This window comes from Podarcis muralis, chromosome 16 (assembly GCF_964188315.1).
Source record: "Podarcis muralis chromosome 16, rPodMur119.hap1.1, whole genome shotgun sequence".
Classification (NCBI taxonomy): domain Eukaryota; kingdom Metazoa; phylum Chordata; class Lepidosauria; order Squamata; family Lacertidae; genus Podarcis; species Podarcis muralis.
In genome coordinates, this window is record NC_135670.1 from 24,039,108 (window position 1) to 24,064,631 (window position 25,524).

A 25,524-nucleotide genomic window follows, 5' to 3' on the forward strand; every position below is an offset into this window, starting at 1 on the left:
CTACTCAAAAGTAAGTCCTATTGAATCCAGAGAGCTTACTTCCGGTCAAGCAGGGTAGAGAATGCAGCCTTAAACACTACACTGTGTTTTAAAGTGTTCCAGTTATTCAACAGACATTTAAAGCACATGATTTCCCCCGACAGAATCCTGCGAACTTTAGTTTCCTCGCAGAGCTAGAGTTTCCAACACTTTGAACAAACGACAGTTCCCAGAATTGTTTGAGAGAAGTCTTCTGCTTTAAATTTATGGTGTGGATCTGTCCTTAATTTATTGAGAGGAATGAATTTATTGAGTTGTGGCAAACCTGGCGCCTTGTGAACTCTCACTCTGCAATGCGCCTGAGAGCCGCAGGAGATTACACTGAGCTCAGGTGGGAAAACTGGCCTGCTCAGAATCCAGAGTTTGTCAGCTGACTCTGGAGTAGCACAAAGCAAACTTCCTGTAGACAGTAAAGAATCAGCCAGGTTCCTGTTCAGTACTTTTCCTTTGGAGATAGGAATAAAGTCATTTGCTTGCCCACATATCTCATCCAGAAAACACCTTTGAATTCCAGCTGCAGAGGACTTACCTGTCTCTCCAGGTAGGTCAAGGGCTTCTCTCCTACATTACAGGAGTTTAAAGAAGCTGTGGATTTTGTTTCGAGGTGGACTGACAGGTGTGTGTGTGTGTGTGTGTTGCCGGAGAGAGAAATTCAGAGCAATAAGAATGTGTAGTGTGCTCAAAACCCTTGAAGCCATGCTTAATTGTTTGGTTTGTTTTTTAAAAAGCAGTAAGTGCTGCATTCTGGCATCCAAGAAATCTATCCCCTTTGGGTGTGGAGGAATTACATCAGCCTTCCCCAACCTGGTGCTCTCCAGATGGTTTGGACTGCAGTGCCCACCAGCCCTCGGGCAGGGATGATGGGAACGACAGGCCAAAACATCTGGAAACTGCCAGGTTGAGCGCCGGCTGCATTAAACACTCAGATGTGAAGTTAGCAGCCAGGCTGTTTAGAAGCGAGGGGAAAGCACACCTTTCAGCTGTCTGTCTGCTGCAAACAGCGGGAATTAGTGGCTGTTTTTATCTCCACACTCCTGTGTTTCCTTGAACGCTTAACAAACCTGCTGGGTAAGAAAAAAACTTTCGTGGACCACTGCCTGCTTTGTCAAGATGCAGTCTTAAAGGTGCCAGTAGACTCTTTTGGGTTTTCTTTTCACTGCAGAAAAACCAGATCATTCTGTTCTTCTGTGTACATAGCCTTTCATTAAAGTCCTGGCCCATCTAGCTTAGTATTGTCTACACTGACTGGCAGCAGCAACTCTCCAGAGTTTCAGACAGGGGACATTCCCTGCCCTACCTAGGATCTTCTGCATGCAAAGCAGATGCTCTACCATTCAGCTACCATCCTTCCCCTAAAAATGAATTAAGATCCTAGTCCTTATGGTTTTAAAAGTGGCAGAGCGTGCAGGGCAGATGCTCTACCACTGAGCTACAACTCATACTCCTCCAGTGTCTTCAACAGATGCACGGCACCCAGAAATATAGCTGGCAAAGCTTTCCCTGGTATGGTGATAAAGAAATGGGGAAAGATTCAGCAGCTACACTTATTTTATGTTAATCTGCCCATGGCCAGAGGCAGAGGAAGAGGGGAAATGGTTGGTGAAACCCCGCCACCACTTACAGTTTACATCACTCTTAACTTCTTCCTCTTTCCTGTCAAGGCTGATGAATTCTGAGGCTGCCCATCTGATGAGATGCTTGCAGCAGATCCATAAGGTAAGGCTATTGGTGGCTATTAGCCACAGTGTTCGCATAACTATAATTAAGGGACCCTTCTGAATTTCCTAGTACGCTACCGTCCCAGGTATGGTGACTGATCTGCCACTACAAGCAGAGGCATATCTTCTCCCCCACCCTGTGGAAATAAGTTAGGTAAAGGTAAAGGGACCCCTGACCATTAGGTCCAGTCGTGGCCGACTCTGGGGTTGCAGCACTCATCTCGCTTTATTGGCCGAGGGAGCCGGCGTACAGCTTCCGGGTCATGTGGCCACCATGACTAAGCTGCTTCTGGCGAACCAGAGCAGCGCACGGAAATGCCTTTTACCTTCCTGCTGGAGCGGTACCTATTTATCTACTTGCACTTTGACGTGCTTTCGAACTGCTAGGTTGGCAAGAGCAGGGACCGAGGAACGGGAGCTCACCCATCACGGGGATTCAAATCGCCAACCTTCTGATTGGCAGGTTCTAGGCTCCGTGGTTTAACCCACAGTGCCACCCGCATCCCTGGAAGAAAGTTGGTGCCCTCCAACTGCTTCGGGCAACTATTTATTCAATTGATTAACTGCTTTCTGCATAAAGAGCCTCTTTAGAACACAAGGCATAACGTCAGATGAAAACACCAGTACATTACAATAAAATCCATAGAATAACCCTCAAAGAGACCCAGTTAAACAACAGCAAAAGCCTATAATCAATAAACAGCACCATTGTCATCTGTGTAGACTGGGGCTGATGGAAGTTGTAGTCCAAAACAGCGGGGGGGGGACACAGCTGGAGGTATGGGATGTGGGTAGCGCTGTGGAGTAAACTACTGAGCCTCTTGAGCTTGCCGATAGGAAGGTCGGCGGTTCAAATCCCCATGGCAGGGTGAGCTCCCATCGCTCTATCCCAACTCCTGCCAACCTAGCAGTTCGAAAGCACACCAGTGCAAGTAGATAAATAGGTACCACTGTGGCAGGAAGGTAAACAGCGTTTCCGTGCGCTCTGGTTTCCATCACGGTGTTCCGTTGTGCCAGAAGCGGTTTAGTCCTGCTGCCCACATGACCCAAAAAGCTGTCTGTGGACAAACGCCGGCTCCCTCAGCCTGAAGGCGAGATGAGCGCCGCAACCCCATAGTCGCCTTTGACTGGACTTAACCGTCCAGGGGTCCTTTACCTTTTAGCCTGGTGTGGCTTATATGGGCAGTTTTGAGCCATTGTTCTCTCCTATTCTTACAAGTTAAACCTATGTCCTGTTTTGCATTCCTTGTTCCTGTCCTTTGTCACTTTCTCCAGTCCATCAGTCTTCTGGAACAAAAAAAACCCTTTCAAATGCTGATTGCAGGATTATTATTTTTTACTGCCTGGTTGCGTGTTTGGCATCTTCCCCCCTCTGCTGGTTGAACTTAGTCATTGCACCGGCATAAGTGGGTCAGCCCTTTGATTCTTTTCAATTCTCTTGGGGACTCAGCGCCCTTCAAAGAAGTGTGCTTTATGTGTTGCATAACTTTGGTTTTTGCTCACAGGTTCTGGTTTGAAAAGTGTATTGTTTTTCCTTTTCTGTGGCAAGCGTCAAGTCTGGAGGGAGAGAAGCCACTCATCATCTTATATAGGAACCAACAGATTGGAGAAATAGTAATTTTGGGTTTGCTTGAAGCCCTAAGAGAGGGTTTTTTTAAAGTCTCTCTCAAATCTCTGTTTAATTCCTGCACATTCAACAGATGCAGCCAGGACAAAACTGCTTTTCCAACTCTTCTTTGGCTAAATATTTGTTCTTCCCAAAACCAGTTTCTGAATGATGGGCTGGACCAGGCCCTGAATGTGGCCCTGAAGTCCTGTTGTGTTTTTTTTTGAAATGTTTAATCTTTTGTTGTTGTTGTTAACTTTGTGTTAAATATGTATTCTGTAGTTGACCACCTTTGTAATGTTTTATTCTGAAATCTTTAGGATAATATTTTAAAAAGGTAAAGGGACCACTGACCATTAGGTCCAGTCGTGGCTGACTCTGGTCCCTGCTCCTGCCAACCTAGAAGTTCGAAAGCACATCAAAGTGCAAGTAGATAAATAGGTACCGTTCCGGCGGGAAGGTAAACGGCGTTTCCGTGTGCTGCTCTGGTTCACCAGAAGCGGCTTAGTCATGCTGCCCACATGACCCGGAAGCTGTACGTCGGCTCCCTCGGCCAATAAAGTGAGATGAGCGCCGCAACCCCAGAGTTGGTCACGACTGGACCTAATGGTCAGGGGTAACTTTACCTTTACCTTACAATGTCTGCATGGTTCAAAAGCTCACTTTTGTCGCATGGCCTTAGGAGTGTTGCTGTTTGGATTGCTGTGACGACTGCCTGCATTTCAGAGTTTGCTGTTGCTAGTGATCCAGCTCTGGTGTGCAGAGATGAACATACCAAGGACTTTGGTTGCAGTATCTTTCTCCCTCTTTCCCCTGCAGGTATTCAGCAATGCCAATGAAATCCTCGCAGGCATCAGTCAGCCATCTGTGTGCAGCGAGGTGCTGCTGTCTGCACCAGGGACTGCATATATCCTGGGTATGGTATGGATTTGTGCCTATAAAAAAAGGCCCAGTGTCACAACCTCTACTGCCTATTGGTCTCCCTTTTCCCGAACTTGGGGGGCTGTTCAGTGAAGCTGACTATTAGAATATTTGAGACAGACAAAAGGCAGTAGTTCTTCACACAATTATGGAACTCGCTGCCACGGGAGGCAGTGGGGGCCGAGAAACTTGGATAGCTTTAAAAAAAATTAGACAAATTCATGGAAAAGGCTAACAAATGGCTATGCTCTGCCTTCATGGTTGGAGACGAATAACAGCTGCTGGAAAGCTCAGGAGCAGTGATGTAGCGTGGGTTGCCAAGGCCCGGGGCCACGTGGAAGGAAGGAAGGGAAATGGATGGAAAAGGATGGAATACGCATGCAAATTCAACTGCATTCGCACCACCCAGGAGATTGCAGCTGTAGAAATAAGAAGAGTCATTTTCATTGACCGGAGAGGTCACTTCCTGGTTCACACGGAGAAGCTATTTTCATTAGACCCCAGCAAGGGAAGTACACAGCTGTAAGAAGAAGAAAAAAGGGGTGTGGGTGGCCTTGTGGTCTAAGCCACTGAGACTCTTGAGCTTGCTGATCAGAAGGTTGGTGGTTTGAATCCCTGCGACGGAGTGAGCTCCCGTTGCTCTGTCCCAGCTCCTGCCAACCTAGCAGTTTGAAAGCACACCAGTGCAAGTAGATAAATAGGTACCGCTGCGGCGGGAAGGTAAACGGCATTTCCGTGCGCTCTGGTTTATGTCACAGTATCCATTGTGCCAGAAGTGGTTTAGTCATGCTGGCCACGTGACCTGGAAAGCTGTCTGCAGACAAACACAGGCTCTCTAGGCCTGAAAGCAAGCTGAGCGCCGCAACCTCATAGTCGCCTTTGACTGGACTTAACCGTCCAGGGGTCCTTTACCTTTCTGCACAGCTGTATTGAGACAGCACCAGGTGTTGAAATTTTGCGCCCCTAACAAATTTGCAACCCTCCCCAATGCTACACCACTGTGCAGGAGGAGAGAGGGTTCTTGTGCTTGGGTCCTGCTTGTGGGCATCCCATAATGAGCATTTGGTTGTCCACTGTGAGAGCAGGATGCTAGCCTAGATGAGCCACTGGCAGCCTAAATTTGCCAATAGGCAAGCTGGATCTCACCCACAAAACAGTGGCCTTTGGGAAGTGGCTGTTGCAGCAAGGCTTGCAATATGTGACTTGAACCCTCAGAGGTGATATCCTCCCTCGCTAAATCTTTTCTAAGTAACTCCACTCCACCGGTTTATGCTTATGCACGTGCAAATCTATATCCCAACAGCTGCAGAGGACGACTTGCCTTGCTGTTTCTTTTTTTGCATCCAGGGTTGTCAGAAGTGTACCGGGTCTCCAAGCGCTTGGAAGAAGGGATGAAGGCTAGGAGAGCGGAGAGCGAAGCCCTGTTGCATTGCCTGCGCAAGGTGGATCTGGCCTGGAACAACCTCCTGTCCTTTCTCGCTTTTGGCCATTCTGTATTCCAGATGCTGGTAAGGACGTCTTGGGATGCGGGTGGCGCTGTGGGTTAAACCACTGAGCCTAGGACTTGCCGATCAGAAGTTTGGCGGTTCGAATCCCTGCCACAGGGTGAGCTCCCGTTGCTCGCTCCCTGCTCCTGCCAACCTAGCAGTTCAAAAGCACATCAAAGTGCAAGTAGATAAATAGGTACCGCTCTGGTGGGAAGGTAAACGGCGTTTACGTGCGCTGCTCTGGTTCGCCAGAAGTGGCTTAGTCATGCTGGCCACATGACCCAGAAGTTGTACACCGGCTCCCTCGGCCAATAAAGCAAGATGGGCGCCGCAACTCCAGAGTCAGCCACGACTGGACCTAATGGTCAGGGGTCCCTTTGCCTTTAAGGACTTCTTAGTGGATACATGAAGAACACCTGGAGGCAAGGGCTAGCACTGACCCCACCTCTCCCTCTGCTTGGCTTATTTGGTGGGTTTCTCTCTGATGACAGCTTGTTTACATACCCTCAAAAAATTCTCCAATGAAAACAGGGACGTCCTAAGGAACAGCAGGACATTCTGGGATCCAATCAGAAACTGGGATGGCTTCTGTAAACCCGGGACTGTCAAAACTGGGACACTTGGAGGGTCTGTATTTATTTGACCTGCTGAGGCTTGGTCAATGGCACTCTGGGAAATAGTGTCATCATTCCGGCAGTGAAATAAGCATCACCTTATTTATTTGTCCCTTAGGAAGATAGAATGCTGTCAAACAGAACTGGGTCATCTAGCTCAGGAATGTCCACACCATCGGATCATTCTGTTCTTCTGGGTACATGGCCTTTCATTAAAATACTGGTCCGTCTAGCTCAGTATTGTCCACACTGACTGGCAGCGGCTCTCCAGGATTTCAGGCAAGGGGACATTCCCAATCCAACCTGGAAATTCTGAGATTGAACCCAGGACCTTCTGCATGCAAAGCAGGTGTCCTGCCACTGAGCTACAGCCATTCACTGTGCTGAATCAGACTCTTGGTCCATTGAGCTTAGTGCTGCCTACACTGACTGGCAGCAGCTCTCTGGGGTTTCAGGCAGGGAGTCTTTCCCAGCCCTACCTGGAGATGGTGGGGATTGAACCCGGGACCTTCTGCATGCAAAGCAAGTGCTCAACCACTGAGCTACAACCTTCTTCACCATCTCTCTCAGCATTGCTTACTCTGACTGGCAGTGTGCCTCTTCAGAGTTCTGATCCTTGACCAAGTGCCTGGGTTGCTGATTTGGCCTTTGGGGGAGAGAAAGCCAGGTTCTGACACTTTGGGTGCCCCCCCCCCCATGTTGACTTTGCTTACAGAATGTTAACCTGCTGGAGCCGCCTGGTGAAAGTGACTCTCGCTTGTCAGCTTCTGACCTAGCACCCGAACCAGTCTGTGGGGTTTGCCTAACTGAGGTGAAGCGGGAGCCCCAGGTGAGCTTATTCATTTTTAAAATTTGTTTCACACATGGAATGGGGAATCTGTGGTCCTCTAGATGCTGGTGTTAAAAGTGCCAAACTAGGGACCCAGGAGAGCAGGGTTTGAATCCCCACTCGGCCATGAAGCTTGGGCCAGTTGCTGCCTTTCAGCCAAACTACCTCACAGGGTTGTTGTGGGGATTAAGTGAGGATAACCTTGTACTGTACACTGCCTTGAGCTCCTTAGGAAAAACGGTTGGGATGTGATTATAATAAGCATGTCTATTCTTATCACCGTCACGACTACTACTATTTGGTAGTAGTATTTTAGTTGCTTGTTATCCAAATGTAAGGGACGCGGGAGGCACTGTGGTGTAAACCACTGAGCCGCTTGGGCTCACCGATCAGAAGGTTGGCGGTTTGAGTCCCCACAATGGAGTGAGCTCCCGCTGCTCTGTCCCAGCTCCTGCCAACCTAGCAGTTCAAAAGCACACCAGTGCAAGTAGATAAATAGGTACCACTGCAGTGGGAAGGTAAACGGTGTTTCCGTGCACTGCTCTGGTTTCCGTCACGGTGTTCCGTCGTGCCATAAGCAGTTTAGTCATGCTGGCCATATGACCCTTAAAGCTGTCTGTGGACAAACACCGGCTCCCTCGGCCTGAAAGCGAGATGAGCGCCACAACCCCATAGTCGCCTTTGACCATCCAGGGATCCTTTACCTTTATCCAGATTTTAAAATGACCATAATAGTTGTCGTTAAATTTATTGCCTTCCCTTCACTGGCAGGTCCCAGGATAGGTTACATCAGCTTAAAATTCAGAATTAAAAACTGTTGAAACATTACAGGTGGGTCCTGAAAACTCACATCTCAGGTATTCAAGGCTTGTTTACAGAAGAACATTTTCAGCGTTTATTGAAAGCTGGAGAATGAAGGTGCCAGGCACACTTCTGTGGGGTACAAATGCATTGCAGCATGAAAACAGAAGAACACCCTTAACAGCCACAATAAGCTTTGGCAGCACATCTTAGTCTATGAGATGCCATGGGGAAAACACAATTGTCTAACTGGCATTGAAAAGATCTTAATGAAGGTTTCAGGTGGATTACACTGGGCAGAGTATCCTGCAGACAGGGAGCCATGACCGAAAAGGCCTTATTTATTTTTCTTTGCCTTCTCAGGTGAGTTCTGGAAACTCAGATCCTATTATGTATGAAGGTAACTGTTATCATGCCAGCTGTGCCAATTTCTGGCTGAACTGTGTGGAGGCCACTTTGCCAGGAGGGACGTGATTCTTTTTTCTCTCCCCCCCCCCCCCCCAACTTTCTGAATGTACTCCAGTCGTCAGTTTCTTGGAAGGTTAAGAAGATCTGGAGACACAAACAGAGACTTTTGGAAGGCTACAGAATCATCTCCAAAGGCTTCATTTGTGGTAGGAAGTAACTTTGGAGAGACAAAACAAGATTGTGTGAAATCAGACTTGTGCCTTTCTGTTCATCAAAACAATCTTGTTTTGTAGGATGCTTTAAAATGTGCCCAGGAACAACCTGTTTTCTAATTTATTTTGAGCACTTCTCTATCTGTATTCTGTGGTTTGCATCCAGACTAAATCAGTGGTGGTTCATCTCTGTGAGCATCAATGGGACAACACAGAAACTTTTTGCACTATTGATGTTGTTGGTCAAGTGACAGCTTTTTGGATCTGCTATGACCTTTTCTGCCCACCCAACCAAACGTCTGCTAGATGTTTTGGACTACAATATATAATTTGGTATTTGAATGATTGGTATTAGCAATTGTATTATAATTTGGTATTGTTACAATGAGGCTGTTATTGGGTGGTAATTGAAAATTAATAAAAATTATTATCAGCCTGGTGACAACCAGAGGTTTTACACTACAACTCCCATCAGCTCCAGAACCATGCTGGCTGAGAGTGATGGGAGTTGTACTGTAGTTTAAAGCTTCTGGTGGTCACTAGGCTGGACTAGGGCTTAGCAGTGTGAGACCTAACCCGGTCAGCCATGATTTACGTCCCTGGTATCTTTGCTCCATTGCCAATTTTATGCCATCTTACTTTGGCCTGACTGAATTGAATTAGCCTTGCCCTTGGGTAAGTACGTAGCATGACATTTGCAACCAGTAACGCCAAATAAAGTCTTAATGCAGGTCCATAGCCTGAAATAAAAAGGTAAAGGTAGACTCTAGGGTTGTGCGCTCATCTCACTCTAGAGGCCAGGAGCCAGCGCTGTCCGCAGACACTTCTGGGTCACGTGGCCAGCATGACAAGCTGCATCTGGCGCAGCACACGGAACGCCGTTTACCTTCCCGCTGGTAAGCGGTCCCTATTTATCTACTTGGACCCGGAGGTGCTTTCGAACTGCTAGGTTGGCAGGCGCTGGGACCGAACGACGGGAGCGCACCCCGCCGCGGGGAATCGAACCGCCGACCTGACGATCGGCAAGTCCTAGGCACTGAGGTTTTACCCACAGCGCCACCCGCATCCCATAGCCTGAAATAAGGTGAGGGTAAAGAAGCCTAAGGAAATACTGTAAAATGCAAGTAGTCTTTTATTTTACTAATTAAACATATTGTTCAATTCTATTAATATAGGTGCTCTGTGTGCAAGTCAATTGATGAACCTAATACTAATTCTGCTGGCTTGCCTGCCTGCCTGCCTGCCTGCCTGCGTGCTCCTTCTGGGCAGCTCCCTGCCAAGTCACACAGATCAAGGAAGGAAGGAAGGAAGGAAGGGGGTAAAGGAGGAATGGGCAGCCAGGCAGGGGACAGACATGCTGCACACTCATATGTGCCCCCTTGCTCCTCTGGGAGGCAAGCCAGAAACAGAGGGTGGCGCCCGGCTGGGGGGAGGCAGCAGACTGAGGGGGGGAAGCAGGAAGGGGGGCAGGGGAATATTGAGGGTGCTGTGCTCCCAGAAGAAAATGAAAGGTAAAAAAGATCTTTTCAATGCCAGTTAGAGAATCGTGTTTTCCCCTAGGCATCTCGTAGACGAAGATGTGCTGCCAATGCTTATTGTGGCTCTTAAGGGTGTTCTTCTGTTTTCATGCTGCAAGGCATTTGTGCCCCACAGAAGTGTGCCTGGCACCTTCATTCTTCAGCTTTCAGTAAACACTGAAAAAGGCACGCGGGTGGCGCTGTGGGTTAAACCACAGAGCCTAGGACTTGCCGATCAGAAGGTAAGCAGTTCGAAAGCATGTCAAAGTACAAGTAGATAAATAGGTACCACTCCGGCCAATAAAGCGAGATGAGCGCCGCAACCCCAGAGTCGGTCACGACTGGACTTGATGGTCAGGGGTCCCTTTACCTTTAAACACTGAAAATGCTCCTCTTTAAACAAGCCTTGAACACCTGAGGTGTGAGTTTTCAGGACCCACCGTATTCCTCTGACTGTAATGTTTCAACAGTTTTTAATTCTGCATTTTAAGCTGATGTAACCCACCCTGGGTCCTGCCAGTGAAAGGAAGGCAATAAATTTAACAACGACAACTATTATGGTCATTTTTTAATGTGGATAAAGGTAAAGGTAAAGGACTCCTGGACGGTTAAGTCCAGTCAAAGATGACTATGGGGTTGCGGTGCTCATCTCGCTTTCAGGCCGATTGAGCCGGCGTTTGGCCACAGACAGCTTTCCGGGTCATGTGGGCAGCAGGACTAAACCGCTTCTTGCACAATGGGACACCGTGACGGAAACCAGACCGCACAGAAACACCGTTTACCTTCCTGCCACAGCGGTATCTATTTATCTACTTGCACTGGTGTGCTTTCGAACTGCTAGGTTGGCAGGAGCTGGGACACAGCAACAGGAGCTCACTCCGTTGTGGGGATTCGAACCACTGACCTTCTGATCGGGAAGCCCAAGAGGCTCAGTGGTTTAGACCACAGCGCCACCTGCATCCTTCAGAAGAAAATTACTGGGTAGCGGGCAAGGGACCCCGGCCCCCTAGAGTTGGCACCTATGTGGTCTGGTAACCCTAGGCACTACAGTCCTGCTTTTGCTGCAACATTGGGTGTTTCCCAACGGAAAAGCTATCTCTCTTCACTGAAGGCTTTGTTATTTTGGAATGAGACACAAAGGAGTCACAAACTGAGCTTGCCTATGGTTTGCTTGTTTTTTCAATTTTTTGTCGCTTTTATGTATAGAAAAGAAAAAGGCACACGCATACACACAGAGCATCCCCTTATCGACAATCCCACCCCCTTCTTCTTCATCAGGCAATAGGGTTCTGCACTGGACAGAGTTGGGCAAAATTTCACACTTAGTAAAGATAGCGTCGGGGTTCGTTAAGCTCCGCTGAGCCCCCTTCTCCCGGAGGGCGCGAGTTCTGTAATTGTCACAAGGCTATCATGACCCTGACTTCGTTTTCGTAGAGGTCAGGAATCACCCCCAGCGGGGACTGGACCATCTTGACGCTGGTTTTCCCAAAGAGTTTCTGCTCGTACTGGATGAGCTGCTGCCAAAAGCCGTTGTTGGGCCGGACGATGGGCCGGCAGCACTTGACCCAGGCGTGGGCGTTTGCCAGAGACATTGAGTGGTACTTCATCAGGTAGGCGATGCACAGGGCGGCGGATCGGCTGATGCCCGCAGCGCAGTGCACTAGCGTCCGGCCTTGGTTTGATTCCACGGCGCGGATCTTATCGGCTACGGGGTCGAAGAAGTCCAAAAGGCGGGACGAGGGGCAGTCTGTTATGGGGACGTGGATGTAGTAAATGTCTGGGAAGTAAGTGTTGACCACCTCCACCGAAACGTTGATAACTGTGGTGATGTGGTTGGTGTAGAGGAAGAGTTTGTTGTTGGCGGCCTCGCCATTACTGAGGAACAGGCTGTTTGTGATCCGGGAAAGGCCGTAGACAGACGGGTGCCTGAGTATGATAGGGATGGTTCCAAACGCTGCATTCATCAAGGCGAACTTTAGACATCAGCTACGACAGGAAGCATCATTCTTGCTCGCTCTGCTTTAGGGAGGCAAATGAGGCTTCCAGTTAGACAATGAGGAAAAAGGAACCAGAAGCTTTGCTCTTGGGAATTATAGGGACAGAACTATCTAAATTGTATAGAAACTTATTCATGTATGCGACTACAGCGGCAAGAATGTTACTTGCCCAAAAATGGAAAGAAGAAAAGCAAAGGAAGAATGGATACAAAAAATTATGGAATATGCAGCAATGGCAAAACTGACCGGAAGAGTAAAAAAGCAAGATAACAAGCTTTTTATAAAAGAATGGAAATGGTTTATTGACTATTTACAGACACATTGTAAACAGATAAAAGCACTGGTAGGATTATCATACTAACCTGCAGTTTCATAAGAGTATACAGTGGTACCTTAGTACTCAAATGGTTTGGCTCCCGAACAAATCAGCTCTTGAATGCCGCAAACCCGGAAGTGAGTGTTCCGGTTTGTGAACATTTTTTGGAAGCCGAATGTCCAAACGCAGTTTCCGTGACTTCCGAATGACTACAGGAAGCTCCTGCAGCCAATTGGAAACTGCACCTTGGTTTTCGAACGGTTTTGGGAGTTGATCGGACTCCCGTAATGGATTAAGTTCGAGAACCAAGGTACCACTGTATATTTAAAGAAGATTAATAAATGAGCAAATTAAGTTAATTTGGATATGCAGAAGATATTAAAAATAAATTTAAGGAACTGCAGAAAGAGGGGGAAGGAAGTCAAGTTTTGAAATGTCAAAAGGATTGTAAAATCAGTGAAATGTATAAATCTGAAAAGTATAAATAAATTTTAGAAAAAATAGGCAATGAGGCAAAAGGCAAACTGAATGTGCAATATCCAGTAGTGGCTATCGCTAGGGTTTTGGTTTTTGTTTGCCTTCCAGGTAGGCGCCATCACCATTCAAAGAGAGGAAGGGAGAAATTATTGGTGAGTTCTTAGCACCTCATTTTCTAGAAAAATAGTACTGGCTAATGCTCAATGTTGGGAATCTGTAAAGCATTATGATTAAAGATGTGAAGGCACTGAAGAATTAAAAAAAATACCTGCCAATTTTTCTGGTTTCCCTTGCAGAGAACAGGGCTGGAGGAACCTTCAGATCTCCAAATGTTGTTGGACTACAACTCCCATCAACCCTGGCAATTAGCCCTGCTGGCTGATGGAGGTCAGAGTCCCACTCTAGAGGGATATATGCCGTTATATAAAAATCTTGCAAATCTTGCCAAAGTTATCAGGGAAAACAGCAGCACTTTGTGAGTCCTCTTTGCCTGTACCTGTATATATTCCTGGTCAAACACCACCGGCATCTATCGTGGCCCCCAGACACACTGATTCAGGAAGTCGTTTGCTTCTTGAACATCATAGTCTTTCAATAATGTCTAAAAGGAGAAAAAGATATTGAAAACTTGGAGCTATTTCAAATGAAGTTCTTTGTAGCCAGCCCTAGCTCTCTGCACCCTTAACAAACCACAGTTCCCAGGATTCTTGGGTGGTTAGAGCCATGATGACTACAATTTTTCGCCCTATAAGAGGCACTAGACCATAAGATGCACCTAGTTTTTGGAGGAGGAAAATAAGAAAAAAAATATTCTGAATACCAGAAGCCAGAACAGCAAGAGGGATCACTGCGCAGCGAAAGCAGCAATCCCTCTTGCTGTTCCTGGCTTCTGGGATAGCTGCGCAGCCTGCATTCACTCCATAAGACGCACACACATTTCCCCTTACTTTTTAGGAGAGAAAAAGTGAGTCTTATAGAGCAAAAAATACGGTATTTAAAATGGAACAATACTGCTTTAAATGTATAGTGCATTGTACAAGTAAACGTGGGAGGGAGGGAAGACTAATGACTTGGAACATTTGTTGTATGAAAAGTTACCAGCAGTAACTTACAGGATATGCACCCTTTGGAAAATGAAACAGTGAGACCAGCCCAAAGCTTCTGAAGATGCAAAAGCAGGATTGCTTAGGACCACCTTGCTAGCACCGCAAGTGCAAATCCTCATGAATTGCATCCTATTTGGATGCAACCCTTTAAAAGCATGGTTGTTATTTTGATTACCCTCGCCATCTTTGAATTTGCTCAGACCTGTACATTTGTGCACCTATGTGTTTAAATCAGCACATGCAAATTTGCATCAGGAGCCTTGCACCTTCTTAACTACCTAGAAATCAGCATTCTGCGATTCTCTGTGAATTAAGTGTCAGAATTTAAGGACTCGTTTTGAGTTCAAGGTTGCAGGCTAAATGGCCCTTCTGCTCCCCTTCTCCAGGGTTTCTGGCAAAGGTCTTTGCAATCCCACCTGGAGATGCGAGGGGCTGGTGGTATGCTACTGAGCTACAACCCTTCTCCAAATCCTGTCAAGGCTCAGAAACTGATATGCCAGAGCAGTGAGATGGCCAGATTTGCTGAACTGCTCAGCAGGGTTGTTAAAAAGAAAAGAAAAAAGAGAGATTGCAAAGGGCTGCAAAGGGACCCTCTCCAAACTGAGTGAATGGGCACATATATTATCATCGGGTCTGAACAATGGTGGACTTGGGTTTCCCCCCCAGATTTTACTAGTGCCCTGTGCAATGCCAAAATTCGGTGCCCTCCTGCCTCTCGTCTTCCATTCTAAGTCACTGTTGCAGGGGCTCCTACAGCACCCTCTTGGCTAGGCGCCCAGTGCGGGTGAACTGGTCCCTCTCCTCTAAATCCTCCTCTGGTTTGAATCCGCCTAGGAGCAACACTTTGGAGTTACAGCAGATAGCTGGATGAAGATGTCAACCCAATACAGTATATGGCAGCTTTGAAAAAGGCAGATCCCACGCTAGGGATCATTGGGAAAGGAATTGAAAACAAAACTGCCCGTGTCGTAATGCCAATATACAAATCTAGGATGTGACCATATTTAGGATAGGTAAAGGTAAAGGGATCCCCGACCATTAGGTCCAGTCGTGGCCGACTCTGGGGTTGTGGTGCTCATCTCGCTTTATTGGCAGAGGGAGCCGGTGTACAGTTTCCGGGTCATGTGGCCAGCATGACTAAGCCGCTTCTGGCGAACCAGAGCAGCGCACAGAAACGCCATTTACCTTCCTGCCGGAGTGGTACCTATTTATCTACTTGCACTTTGACGTGCTTTCGAACTGCTAGGTGGGCAGGAGCAAGGACCAAGCAACGGGAGCTCACCCCGTCACGGGGATTCGAACCGCTGACCTTCTGATCGGCAAGCCCAAGAGGCTCTGTGGTTTAACCCACAGCGCCACCCGCGTCCCATATTTAGGATACCGTGTACAATTCTGGTCGTCTCCCATCAAAAAGGGCATTGTAGAGTTGGAAAAGGTTCAGAAAGGACTTCTTCACACGGCACAAACTATGGAACTCCCTGCTGCAGGAGGCAGCGATGGGCACCGACTTGGACGGCTTTTGAAGAGGATCAAACAAATTCATGGGGGAGAGGGCTGTTGATGGCTACTAGCCACAATGGCTCTGCTGTGCCTCCACAGCCAGAGGCAGAAATGCTTCTGGAAAACCCGCAGGAGAGTCCTCTTGGGCTCAGGTCCTGCTTCCCACTCAGGCCTCAGGTTGGCCACTGTGAGAAGAGGATGCTGGTCTAGATGGCAGGATCCAGCACGCTCTCCTTACGCTGTTATGGCATTCAGAGATAGACTGCCTTTGGACATGGAGGTTCTTCCCCCTTCCCTGACTTTGGGGATGGATTTTTGCGCATCTCTTCCTCCGCGCCCCACTCGCCCCACCAAAACCCCTTCTCGACCTGGTGACGGGGAGCTCTCCTTACCCACCGCCCACCCCAGACGCTTCCTGCGGTGCCCCCTCGTCCTCCTCCTCCTCCTGCTTCAGAAGCAGCGGCGGCAACGAGAAGGCATTGAGCCCTTCCAAGCCCCGGGGCCGGTTTCCAGGGCAACTCTGAACGCCCGATCCCATTGTGACCTCCGCTCCCTCCGCGGGGAGGCATTGCCCAGCCATGGCTCAGCGCAGTCCGGTCCAGTCCCCGGTCAGGGGAAGCGCCATGGAGGCGGGGAAACCCGAGGACGCCCCGCCGGCCGTGGTCACCTTCTTCCAGCCCCACGTCGGCGGCCAAGTGCTGGTGCTTTTCAGGTAAAGGGGGTGGGTGGATGGGGGGAGCGGGGCAAGCCCCCCCCCCAGGGCACAGGGAGGTAGGGGAGGGGCTTCACTCGTGACACCCTCCCCCCTCAATCAGGAGTTTGCCCCGTTTTGCCTCTGAACATGTGCAGAGTTCGTTTCCTCCCCGAAAGGGAAAAATACTTTTTTTGGGCACAGGGAGGTAGGGGCAAGCCCCCCCCCAGGGCACAGGGAGGTAGGGGAGGGGCTTCACTCGTGACACCCTCCCCCCTCAATCAGGAGTTTGCGCCGTTTTGCCTCTGAACATGTGCAGAGTTCTTTTCCACCAAGAAAGGGGAAAATAATTTTTTTTGGGGGGTCCCTCTTTCGCAAATGTAAATATTGCACAGTCCCGATGAAGGGCCCTTGAACATGTGCAGAGTTCTGCCGTTCCCTGACAGAAGAGGGAAGAGGCTTTGTTGCGTTTCCCCCCTTTGTGTCTGCATGAATTGCATGCCATGTTCAGGGGTAGCAAGACAGCCCCCAGTGACATGCCTCTGAGCATTTGCAGAGTTATTTTGCTTCAGGAGGGAAGAAGGGTTTATCTGTTGTTCCTCAAATATAAAGCTTGTTTAGGGGTTGCAAGGCAGCCCCTGGCTCAGCTTCTCTGAGAGTTTTTTCGTTGAAAGAAGAGGAAAGAGGGTTGGGGTTTTTTTGTCTTTCCACAAACATAAAGATTTATATTATGCGTATGTAAAAAATAATAGTCTCTGTCGTGCGTATAACAGATGCTATTGGTTAAAACAAAAAACTAGTGACCCAGAAACAGATCTCCCAACACCCTATATACTGGGCATTTTCAAAGCACTTAGCATATGCTCTTGAAATCCTTACAATAAGCATGCAATGTATATCAGTATAAATATTGTTCAGATACTGCAGAGGGCCTGAGACTAAGAAAGAAAGAAGGCCTGACTTTTCTTTAGGTCACGAGGTTAGAAAGGCAAGGATTGAACCAGGGACTGCCTTGTTTATTTAAATCTTAAAATGTTTATTTGCTCCCCCCCCCCCAAAGAGGCTTACAAAAATAAGAAGGCAGCTATATCAGTGTTGCCAGAAAAAGATAAAAACACATTCAAATGTTCCATAACACAATATTTCAGCCTTCATCCAGCGAGCAGGAGAAAATGGCTCATGGAAAATTAACTTGCATGTGGTCCAGCCTCCTCCTAGCTCCTAGAATACACCAGTGTGAAGAGACAGTGTGGTGTAATAGTTATAGTGCCAGACTATTACCTGGGAGACCAGGGTTTGAATCCTCACTCAGCCACGATGAAGCTCACTGGGTGACAGCAGTCCAGTCACTGTCTCTCAGCCTAACCTACCTCACAGGGTTGTTGTGATGGTAAAATTGGGATTAAGGAGAACCATGTGTACTCCCTTGAGCTCCCTGAGGTATATAAATGTATGAAATAAAAAAGTGCTAGGCCTGCAGGTGGATATTCCTAAATTGGTGGTATTTACTCCCTTAATTTTGGAGGGAGGCAGTAGCAAATGCAGTTCTAACCAGGCGCCTTTCCCCCATGCAGTTTGCTCAGTGGCAGCGAAGCCGTTTTAAAGAGGTTTTTACCCAAGAGTCATCTTTCTAAGGTGATCATTCGTGACAACATCAGTGTCCAGAGAGTGCACGATATCAAGGTACATCTCGCTATTGAACCTCCTTACCTGAGCCCTCCTGCTTGTGTTACATTTCAAATGCACAAGAGAATGTTTCTTTAGGCTGGTGAGCCAAATAACTATTGTGTATCCGGGAACTTGTTTGTATACCTCTATCTCTTTTATGTTCAAGAAGCTCCCTTTGTGTCAATGGAGGAAGAAGGCGTTCTGTGCACACAATGTCCTTGCAAATCAACTCCATCCACAGGAATGAGCAGGGTTGTGGAGGTGGAAAGAGCTCCACATGGCTCCTGAACCAGGAATACTTTGGCTGCATTCGCACAGCGGTTTATCCCATTTCCCCAGCGCTTCCCTGTTAATTTCAGCATTATATTTGAGCTTTCATACAACGCAAAAGCCACTTCTGGAAAACTAATGGAATACAGTGCATAATGGGCATTTTGTTTCCATGTTTTTGAGACCCCGAAAATGTGTTTGCAGCCCCCAGTTTACCTGGAAAATTGTGGGAGTAAAGCAATGAAATTTGGGGTAGTATACTGGCATATGTTTCCCCCCCTGCTCTTTCCATGGGGGAAATAGAAGCACACATATGTGGAAAGGGCGGCGGCGGCGGCGGAGCAGTTAATGACATTATCCAGTGACATGCGCGTCTGAATGCACCCCTAGGTTACACAACTGGATTTTGTGTTCAAGCACAACAAACCCGCTTCTGACCAGGTAGAGTGGCATGAATTTCACACACAAGCTCTGATTGGCTGAGTAGTTTGTAGGGCTTTTCCTTCTGTATGTTTGGTTATATGTCTCTCTTCCATGAATGGAGAAAGACAGAACCTCTCTGTTCCTTAATGCACCGGTTTGGTTCAGCTTGCTTAGAGTGTTATTAAGACTTTTCTCTCTGGACTTTTGTCTGTGTTTAAGTGACTTTGCTAACAGTTGCTTCCGATTTCTTAAAGCTCAAGCACATTGAAGAAAGCAAAAGGAAGATGGGCAATCTCTTTGACCAGATGATGAAGAAGTTTGTGCATGACCAGCAGAAGAAAATGAACCGCTGGAAGAAAGAATATGGCCACTACCAGAGGATGCTGGAGAAGATTGACCAGAGGGCCTGGCTCAAAGCCCACACCTCAACCTTTGCACTGCCGGAGCTAACAAAGGCCAAGGATGTCACAGGATGGAAAAATGTGAACCTGCCACAGCAAAACAGGCTTAGGTAACGTGAGTGACCATGAACTAGAGGAGTGGCTTCATGGTTCCACTTGGCACAGAAAATCATCATGAAAAAGACCCATGCGTCCGTCCCCCTCCCCGCCCCGTAGGCTTTCCTGCCGGCCTGTCTCATTAGGATAATGGAATTAAAGTTAATACAAGACCTTCACGGCATCCATGTGGCACAAATGTTTTTGTTGTAGGCCTTTAATTGGATTTTTTTGATGTTCAGAGGGCTTTACATTCTTTTTGCAGGTCCAGCCTTACCATTAGGCAAAATGCAGCAGCAGATTTTGGATGTTATGGAAAAGTTGCAAATTGTTAGCTATTGACCCATTTATTGTTATTGTATTCTTACTGACAGGAAGGGGGAAAGGTGCTTGCGGGTTGGTTTGGATTTTTTTTGCCTCAGTTTGGCCTTGGACGCTTTGCAACTTGATTTGGGGTGGGAGGGGGCACCAGGCTGCTCTATCTCAAGCGGCATAATGTCTTGGACTGTCCTGGTCTTTTGGTTCTCTACAGCCTGTGATTCCCTGTTTACAGATAGTTGATTGACTAAGGCTGAGAGAGAAATAGTGACTTGCCTAAGGTGAGCCTAGTACCATTGGGGGTGGTGGTATTTGAATCAGCTTGATCAATTGGAGGTTTCCAAAAGAAAATGCATTTGGAAAGTGCATTGTAATGGAACATCCTGGGTCTGTGGGGTCCTTTTCTGCAGGTTGGTGTTCTGGTATGCAGCTGGCCGGCAAAATTTGCATGGCACTACACAACACCCCCATTCCCAAACACCAGTTCTATCTGCATTGCAGCCAAGGTCGTGCATAGCACACGTTGAAGGAGACAGAAGCACCTGGGTTTATTTAGTGTCTGTACCCTGCTCTTTAGTCACAAAGACTCCCATGGCAGCTTACATACAATCAGATATAACTGTCGCTGTCTGCAGGCCTACAACGTAAAATACATGGCACACAAGGAAAGAAGTATAGGGATGGAAGAAGAAGAGAGCAAACCCAAGAGCACTTCTTAAAGTAAAAAAGTAGTTCTTATAATGACCAACTGGAAACAGTTCAGCGGCCAGAGATGCCTGATGAAGCTGGTCTTAGGAACACAGGAAGCTGCCTTATACAGAGTCAGGCCATTGATCCATCTTGCTCAGTAATGTCTACAATGACTGGCACACACCATGAATAAATGTATACATCTGTATCATCTCTGCTTACCTGCCTTTCTTCCTTAAACTAAAACCCCTTGATGATATAGTCTTTTCTCAATCTGCCGGACACACAAACAATTTAGCACCCTCCTCTTCATGTCGTGCAAGCAGCAACAGCCCTCCAGTGGTGAGCCTCTAGGAATCCCTGAACTTGAATCCTCTTATACCACTCACATAGAGAAACTACTAATAAGTACTTCTTTTATTTATTTCTCTATGTGGCCAAAAGATGCTGTCAGCTATCAGCAGAGATGTCTGATGAGCTGAATAGGCAATGAATGGTGTCCTTTATGTTTACTCTAGACACCTGACTTGCAAAAGCAATAAAGATCTAATTCATTTCTGTGACATACATTTGCAAGGGATTAAGACAAGAAGATATTGCCTACATTGATCATCTGTGCTAAAGGGGCAGTCTCATATGGTAAAATTGGTCTGTACACAACTGAGTTGAGATTGGCAAGGTGAATTTTCTCATCTGACATCACAACAGGCTGCTAGCAGAATACACATTTTTGTGTGTGCATCTCACACACCTGCACAGAAAACTGGACAGCTGACTGCCTTCCAATAATGGTTCTGTTCTCTCAGGTGCCTCCCACCAGCTTATGGATATCCTGGCTCAAGTTCGCACTAAAAGATAGCACCAGGACTGACTGCAAATTGCCTCTTAAAGTAAAGGTAAAGGTAAAGGTACCCCTGCCCGTACGGGCCAGTCTTGACAGACTCTAGGGTTGTGCGCCCATCTCACTCAAGAGACCGGGGGCCAGCGCTGTCCGGAGACACTTCCGGGTCACGTGGCCAGCGTGACATCGCTGCTCTGGCGAGCCAGAGCCGCACACGGAAACGCCGTTTACCTTCCCGCTAGTAAGCGGTCCCTATTTATCTACTTGCACCCGGGGGTGCTTTCGAACTGCTAGGTTGGCAGGCGCTGGGACCGAACAACGGGAGCGCACCCCGCCGCGGGGATTCGAACCGCTGACCTTTCGATCGGCAAGCCCTAGGCGCTGAGGCTTTTACCCACAGCGCCACCCGCGTCCCAAATTGCCTCTTAGTGCCTGACAATTCATTCTGCTAATGCCTGTACTAGGCACAAACCCTGCCTGCAGTGTTCTTGCTAAAGACTTGTCTGTTTTCGGCATCATTCTGGGTGGAGTCTCTTCCTGTCCCTTGATCATCCAGAAAGAAAGGACCTAGGTGACTGGAGATATAGTGGCCACAACTCCTATGAGGCACCAACTCACTTGTAGGTCCTATCCCCAGAACTATAATGGTTGTTGCTCCTGACTTGTCGTAGCTCCCAGGTCAGACCTAAATGAGCATGGCAGGTGGGCCACTGTTGCTTACCAGGAGGGGCAAAGCAGTGTGCAGGTCAGCATGTGCCAGATAAAATAAGAAGCTCATTGGATAAGCCCAATGTGCCATCTAGTATAGCGCCCTGTTCTCACAGTCAAGCAGGACCCAATCACAGGAGCCCTGTCCTCTCCTGTGGCTTCCAGCAGCGGATACTCAGAAGCATTACTGCATCCGACCACGGAGGCAGACTATAGTCATTGTGGCTAGTAGCTGTTAATAGGCTTATCCTCTATGAATCTGTCTAATCCTCTATTAAAGACACCCGGTCTGGATGGGCTTTGCTGGCACATTTGCACTGTGCCAATCTCCTTTCCACCTTGTCCCCTTACTGTAAGCAACAGTGACCCCTCCTGCAGTTGTTTCTTCCGACTGGCCTTCAGTTCCTGCATCAATCCTGTAGCTGGGACTTGGGGCTCCCAAGGGGTGAGGCAGGCTGAGTTGGACGGATTCAGGTGGAAGTAAGCCCAGACATAACAAGTCAGGGCAGGGCAAGCCTGCTGACTCGGCTATGGCATTCTCTGGGGATTAGCAGTCAGGACCATGGATAGCTCCAGGTACATTGTGCTACCTGACCCGTAGGATGCAGCCTTAGCAAAGGATTCTCTGATGAGATCCCCCAACAACATCTGTAGTGGCAGATGTCCACATACACGTTTTACCACACCTCTGTTTTGCAGAATTGTAAAACTGTGTAAGAAAATGTAGAGTCAGGTGTCATCTGGATGGAGTGACAGTTTAGCACAGTTTAGATGTGTGTTTCATGTACAGTGGAACCTTGGTTGTTGAATGCTGCTTTGGAAATCAAACGTTTCAGCTTTCAAATGGCAAAAACCCAGAAATGAATGCTTCCATTTTCGAACACGCCTCGGAAGTTGAACAGCTTCTGAGGCGCATCTCTCCATTTTTTCTACGGATTTTGCCGACTGGCAATTGTGCCTCGGTTGTCGAACATTTCGGAAGTCGAATGGTCTTCCAGAACAGATTACAGTACAGTGGTACCTTGGTTCTCAAACTTAATCCGTTCTGGAAGTCTGTTCCAAAACCAAAGTGTTCCAAAACCAAGGTGCGCTTTCCCATAGAAAGTAATACAAAATGGATTAATCCGTTCCAGACTGCGTTCCTTTTCCCTTTTCTAGATTGTAACCCTGAAGGCAGCGACTGTTTTGTTTAAAACTGACTGGATTTAGGGCTCTTTATATATAAATGTGTAATAAATAACATATAACGATTTTTTATTATTTTTTTGGTATAAGCTTTCCCTTGCGTTGTCCTGGCCACGTCGCCAGACAAAGCTTTTGCCACCCTGTCACCTGAGGTAACAGCGTGGCAAAATGGCCGCCGGCGCCTCCACCTGGACAGCGAACCGTTCAGCCTCGAGCGCCTTCCCGCCTTTTTTTTATTCTAATCAAGCGGCGTCCGCATCCCTATTCCTTGATTGGCGCCTTGCCGGCCCCGCCCCCTTTCCATTCCCCGCCCTCCGCCTTCCACACAACTCCCGCGAGATCTCCGACCCTCCGGCATCCCGACGAGCCTCGCAAACGAGGCGCACGTGATCCGGGAGCCGTTCGGCGCCCTCGCCGTAGGAGAGGGGAAAGAATAGAACGCGGGGCGCCGCTGTCGTAGCGGCCGCGTCACGCCGCTCCCTCGGGTGGGGTGGCGCGTCACATGGCCAGGAGCGGAGGGGCGCGGCTTGCCGCCGTCACGTGTCGCGCGGCCCCGCCCCCTCGCTAGCCCTGGCGGCGGCGCTGAGGCGAAGCAGCCAGGAGGAGGAGCGGCCGGGCGCAGCCTCAGCGGCGGCGTCGCCTATGGGGAAGGCAGCCGCGCCGCTGTGCAGCGCCGGCACCCGCGGGCTGGTCTCCCTGCTCAGCGCCGTCCCTTGCCTGGCCTGCAAGCAGCCCCCTCGCCGCCCTCCTCCGCCCCCCGCCCTCCTCGTCGCCATGAGCCTGGCCGGCGCCACCACCCTCGAGGGGCCCTTGCCCTCCACCCCCGCGACCACCCCGACCTCGGCCGGCCCCGGGCCCGACACGTACAAAGGCTGGCTCTTCAAGTGGACCAACTACCTGAAGGGCTACCAGCGCCGCTGGTTCGTGCTTAGCAACGGGCTGCTCAGCTACTACAGGTACCGTGGTACACTTTTTTTGCCCGGGCATTCCTTTGCTAACGTTTGTGAGTGCGCGAACTTTAGGGACAGTGTGGTAGTTGTTAAAGGGAAGGGGGGCAGGCGCTTGTGGGGCGCGCGAGTACTGCGCTGCTGCAGACTAGGGGGTAGGAGAAGTCGACGTGGCCCGTTACTAGTAGTATTACGGTAACAGCACTCGAGAGAGGGGGTCTTGGTCGTGTGACATGGGTGCTGTGCAGCTGCTACAATAACTCAGTTGATTTCCGAATACTGCTGATGCTCCCACACCCAAAAACTCACGAGCAACAACCTGCCACCCAGAGTGTATCTGTGATCCTTAGTTCGATGGCAGAGCATCTGAATTGCATGCATAAAGTCCCAGGTTCAATCCCTGGCCTGTGTAGGTAGGACTAGGAGAGACTCCTGTCTAAAATCCCAGAGAATCACTGCCGGTCAGTGCAAACAGTACTGACCTAGATGGACCAGTGTGTCTGACTCATAGAATCCTAGAATTGTAGAGTTGGAAGGGACCCCCAAGGATCATCTATTTCAACCCCCTGCAATGCAGGAATCAATGGCCATAGCTCAATGGTAGAGCACCTGCTTTATATGCAGAATGTCCCAGCTTCAATCCCTGCTATCACCAGGTAGGGCTAGGAGAAGCTCCCTTTCTGAAATCTTGGAGAGCTGCTGCCACTCAGTGTAGGCAGTGCGAAGCCATGTGGGCCAATGACTTGACTCCATATAAAGCTGCCTTCTATAATAGGGGAAGGGTTGTAGGCAGCTCACTGTTAGAGCATGTGCTTTGCAGGCAAAAGGTCCAAGGCTCAGTCCAAAGCAGCAACTCCAGGTAGGTCTGAGAATGACCCCTGACTGAAACGAGAGTTGCTGTCAGTCAGTATTGACAGGACTGAGCTAGGTGATCTGATGTAGTATAAGGCAGGCTCTTATACCTTTTTGGGAAATTGTGTTAATGCTGCGTTTGTTTGCCTGCATGCTCAGCTACTGTCTGAATTGTGACAAATGAAAGATGGAGTAGTGCAGTTTCTACAAGCAGCATGTGGTAGTGTGTCCCACCACACTGTAAAACATGCCTTCAATGTAGGTCTCTTGTCTGTTGAATTAGTAGCTGCAGTCAGAGTACCAGTTGTGTTAGTGGAGGGATCATCCTGAAAATTCCTGGTGTTTTTAGCGCTTCAGGTGAAGGCACTTTGCAATAACAGTAACAAGAAGAAACTAGTTCCTGCCTGCAGGAGTTTATGGTCTAAGCTTCAGCAGCTGGGAAAACAGGGAAGGGAGGCGAGTGGCAGGGTAACAAAACAAATAAAAGAAAAAAAGGGGGGAGGATACAGTGAGAACAGGGGAAGATGGGAGCAAATAGTTAGCAATATCTTTGTGCTCAATTTCTAGAGAAACGGTATTTTTTGTTTTTGCAAAAACAGGCTTACAAGAGATCTGTGGCATAAAGCTTTTTGGGTAAAAGCTCACTTGGTCAGATGCACACAGAGGAAAAATGGGTTATAAACAATGGAGACAAAGACCATGAAATGCAGATGGTAGTGATGGTTTTCTCTCTGATAAGAATAGAAGGTTCCGCAGGTAATACTTTTGCCATGCTAATTTCTTGCCTAAGAAGAGAACTGCTTTCAATTATTGATTTGGTTTAGTTTAACCTAATTTGCTAATGAGTACAGTCGTACCTTAGGGACGCGGGTGGCGCTGTGGGTAA

At 48.3% G+C, this 25,524-nt stretch overlaps 4 protein-coding genes across 6 annotated transcripts in view; 3 read left to right on the plus strand and 1 right to left on the minus strand.

Moving 5' to 3' along the window:
* Nucleotides 1-430: 430 nt before the first annotated feature.
* Nucleotides 431-8,977, plus strand: LOC114586915 (synergin gamma-like). Its single transcript, XM_028710767.2, has 6 exons — nucleotides 431-580; nucleotides 1,701-1,755; nucleotides 4,183-4,279; nucleotides 5,632-5,792; nucleotides 7,101-7,214; nucleotides 8,379-8,977. The coding sequence occupies exons 2-6, from the start codon at nucleotides 1,705-1,707 to the stop codon at nucleotides 8,487-8,489; spliced, it is 534 nt and encodes a 177-aa protein (XP_028566600.2). The 5' UTR covers nucleotides 431-580; nucleotides 1,701-1,704; the 3' UTR covers nucleotides 8,490-8,977.
* Nucleotides 8,978-11,261: 2,284 nt separating this feature from the next.
* On the minus strand, nucleotides 11,262-13,696 carry DUSP18 (dual specificity phosphatase 18). 2 transcript variants are annotated; one of them, XM_077920189.1, is made up of 2 exons: nucleotides 13,439-13,696; nucleotides 11,262-12,168 (listed from the first exon to the last, which is right to left on the minus strand). In XM_077920189.1, exon 2 carries the CDS (start codon nucleotides 12,114-12,116, stop codon nucleotides 11,550-11,552), a length of 567 nt encoding a protein of 188 aa, XP_077776315.1. In that variant the 5' UTR covers nucleotides 12,117-12,168; nucleotides 13,439-13,696; the 3' UTR covers nucleotides 11,262-11,549. The 2 variants fall into 2 exon arrangements, with proteins under 2 accessions (XP_077776315.1, XP_028566824.2); XM_028710991.2 differs by having other exon boundaries at nucleotides 11,262-12,171.
* Nucleotides 13,697-15,239: 1,543 nt separating this feature from the next.
* Nucleotides 15,240-20,313, plus strand: C16H5orf52 (chromosome 16 C5orf52 homolog). The gene is made up of 3 exons (XM_028710992.2): nucleotides 15,240-16,260; nucleotides 17,814-17,922; nucleotides 18,855-20,313. Exons 1-3 carry the CDS (start codon nucleotides 16,127-16,129, stop codon nucleotides 19,113-19,115), a joined length of 504 nt encoding a protein of 167 aa, XP_028566825.2. The 5' UTR covers nucleotides 15,240-16,126; the 3' UTR covers nucleotides 19,116-20,313.
* A 2,899-nt stretch (nucleotides 20,314-23,212) lies between these two features.
* The window catches only part of OSBP2 (oxysterol binding protein 2), a 154,239-nt gene continuing 151,927 nt past the window's right edge, over nucleotides 23,213-25,524 (plus strand). For both annotated transcript variants that reach the window (XM_028710997.2, XM_077920509.1), the window contains exon 1: nucleotides 23,213-23,795. In XM_028710997.2, coding sequence (XP_028566830.2) covers nucleotides 23,482-23,795 — 314 coding nt within the window. In that variant the 5' untranslated portion in view covers nucleotides 23,213-23,481. The remainder of the gene's footprint in view (nucleotides 23,796-25,524) is intronic.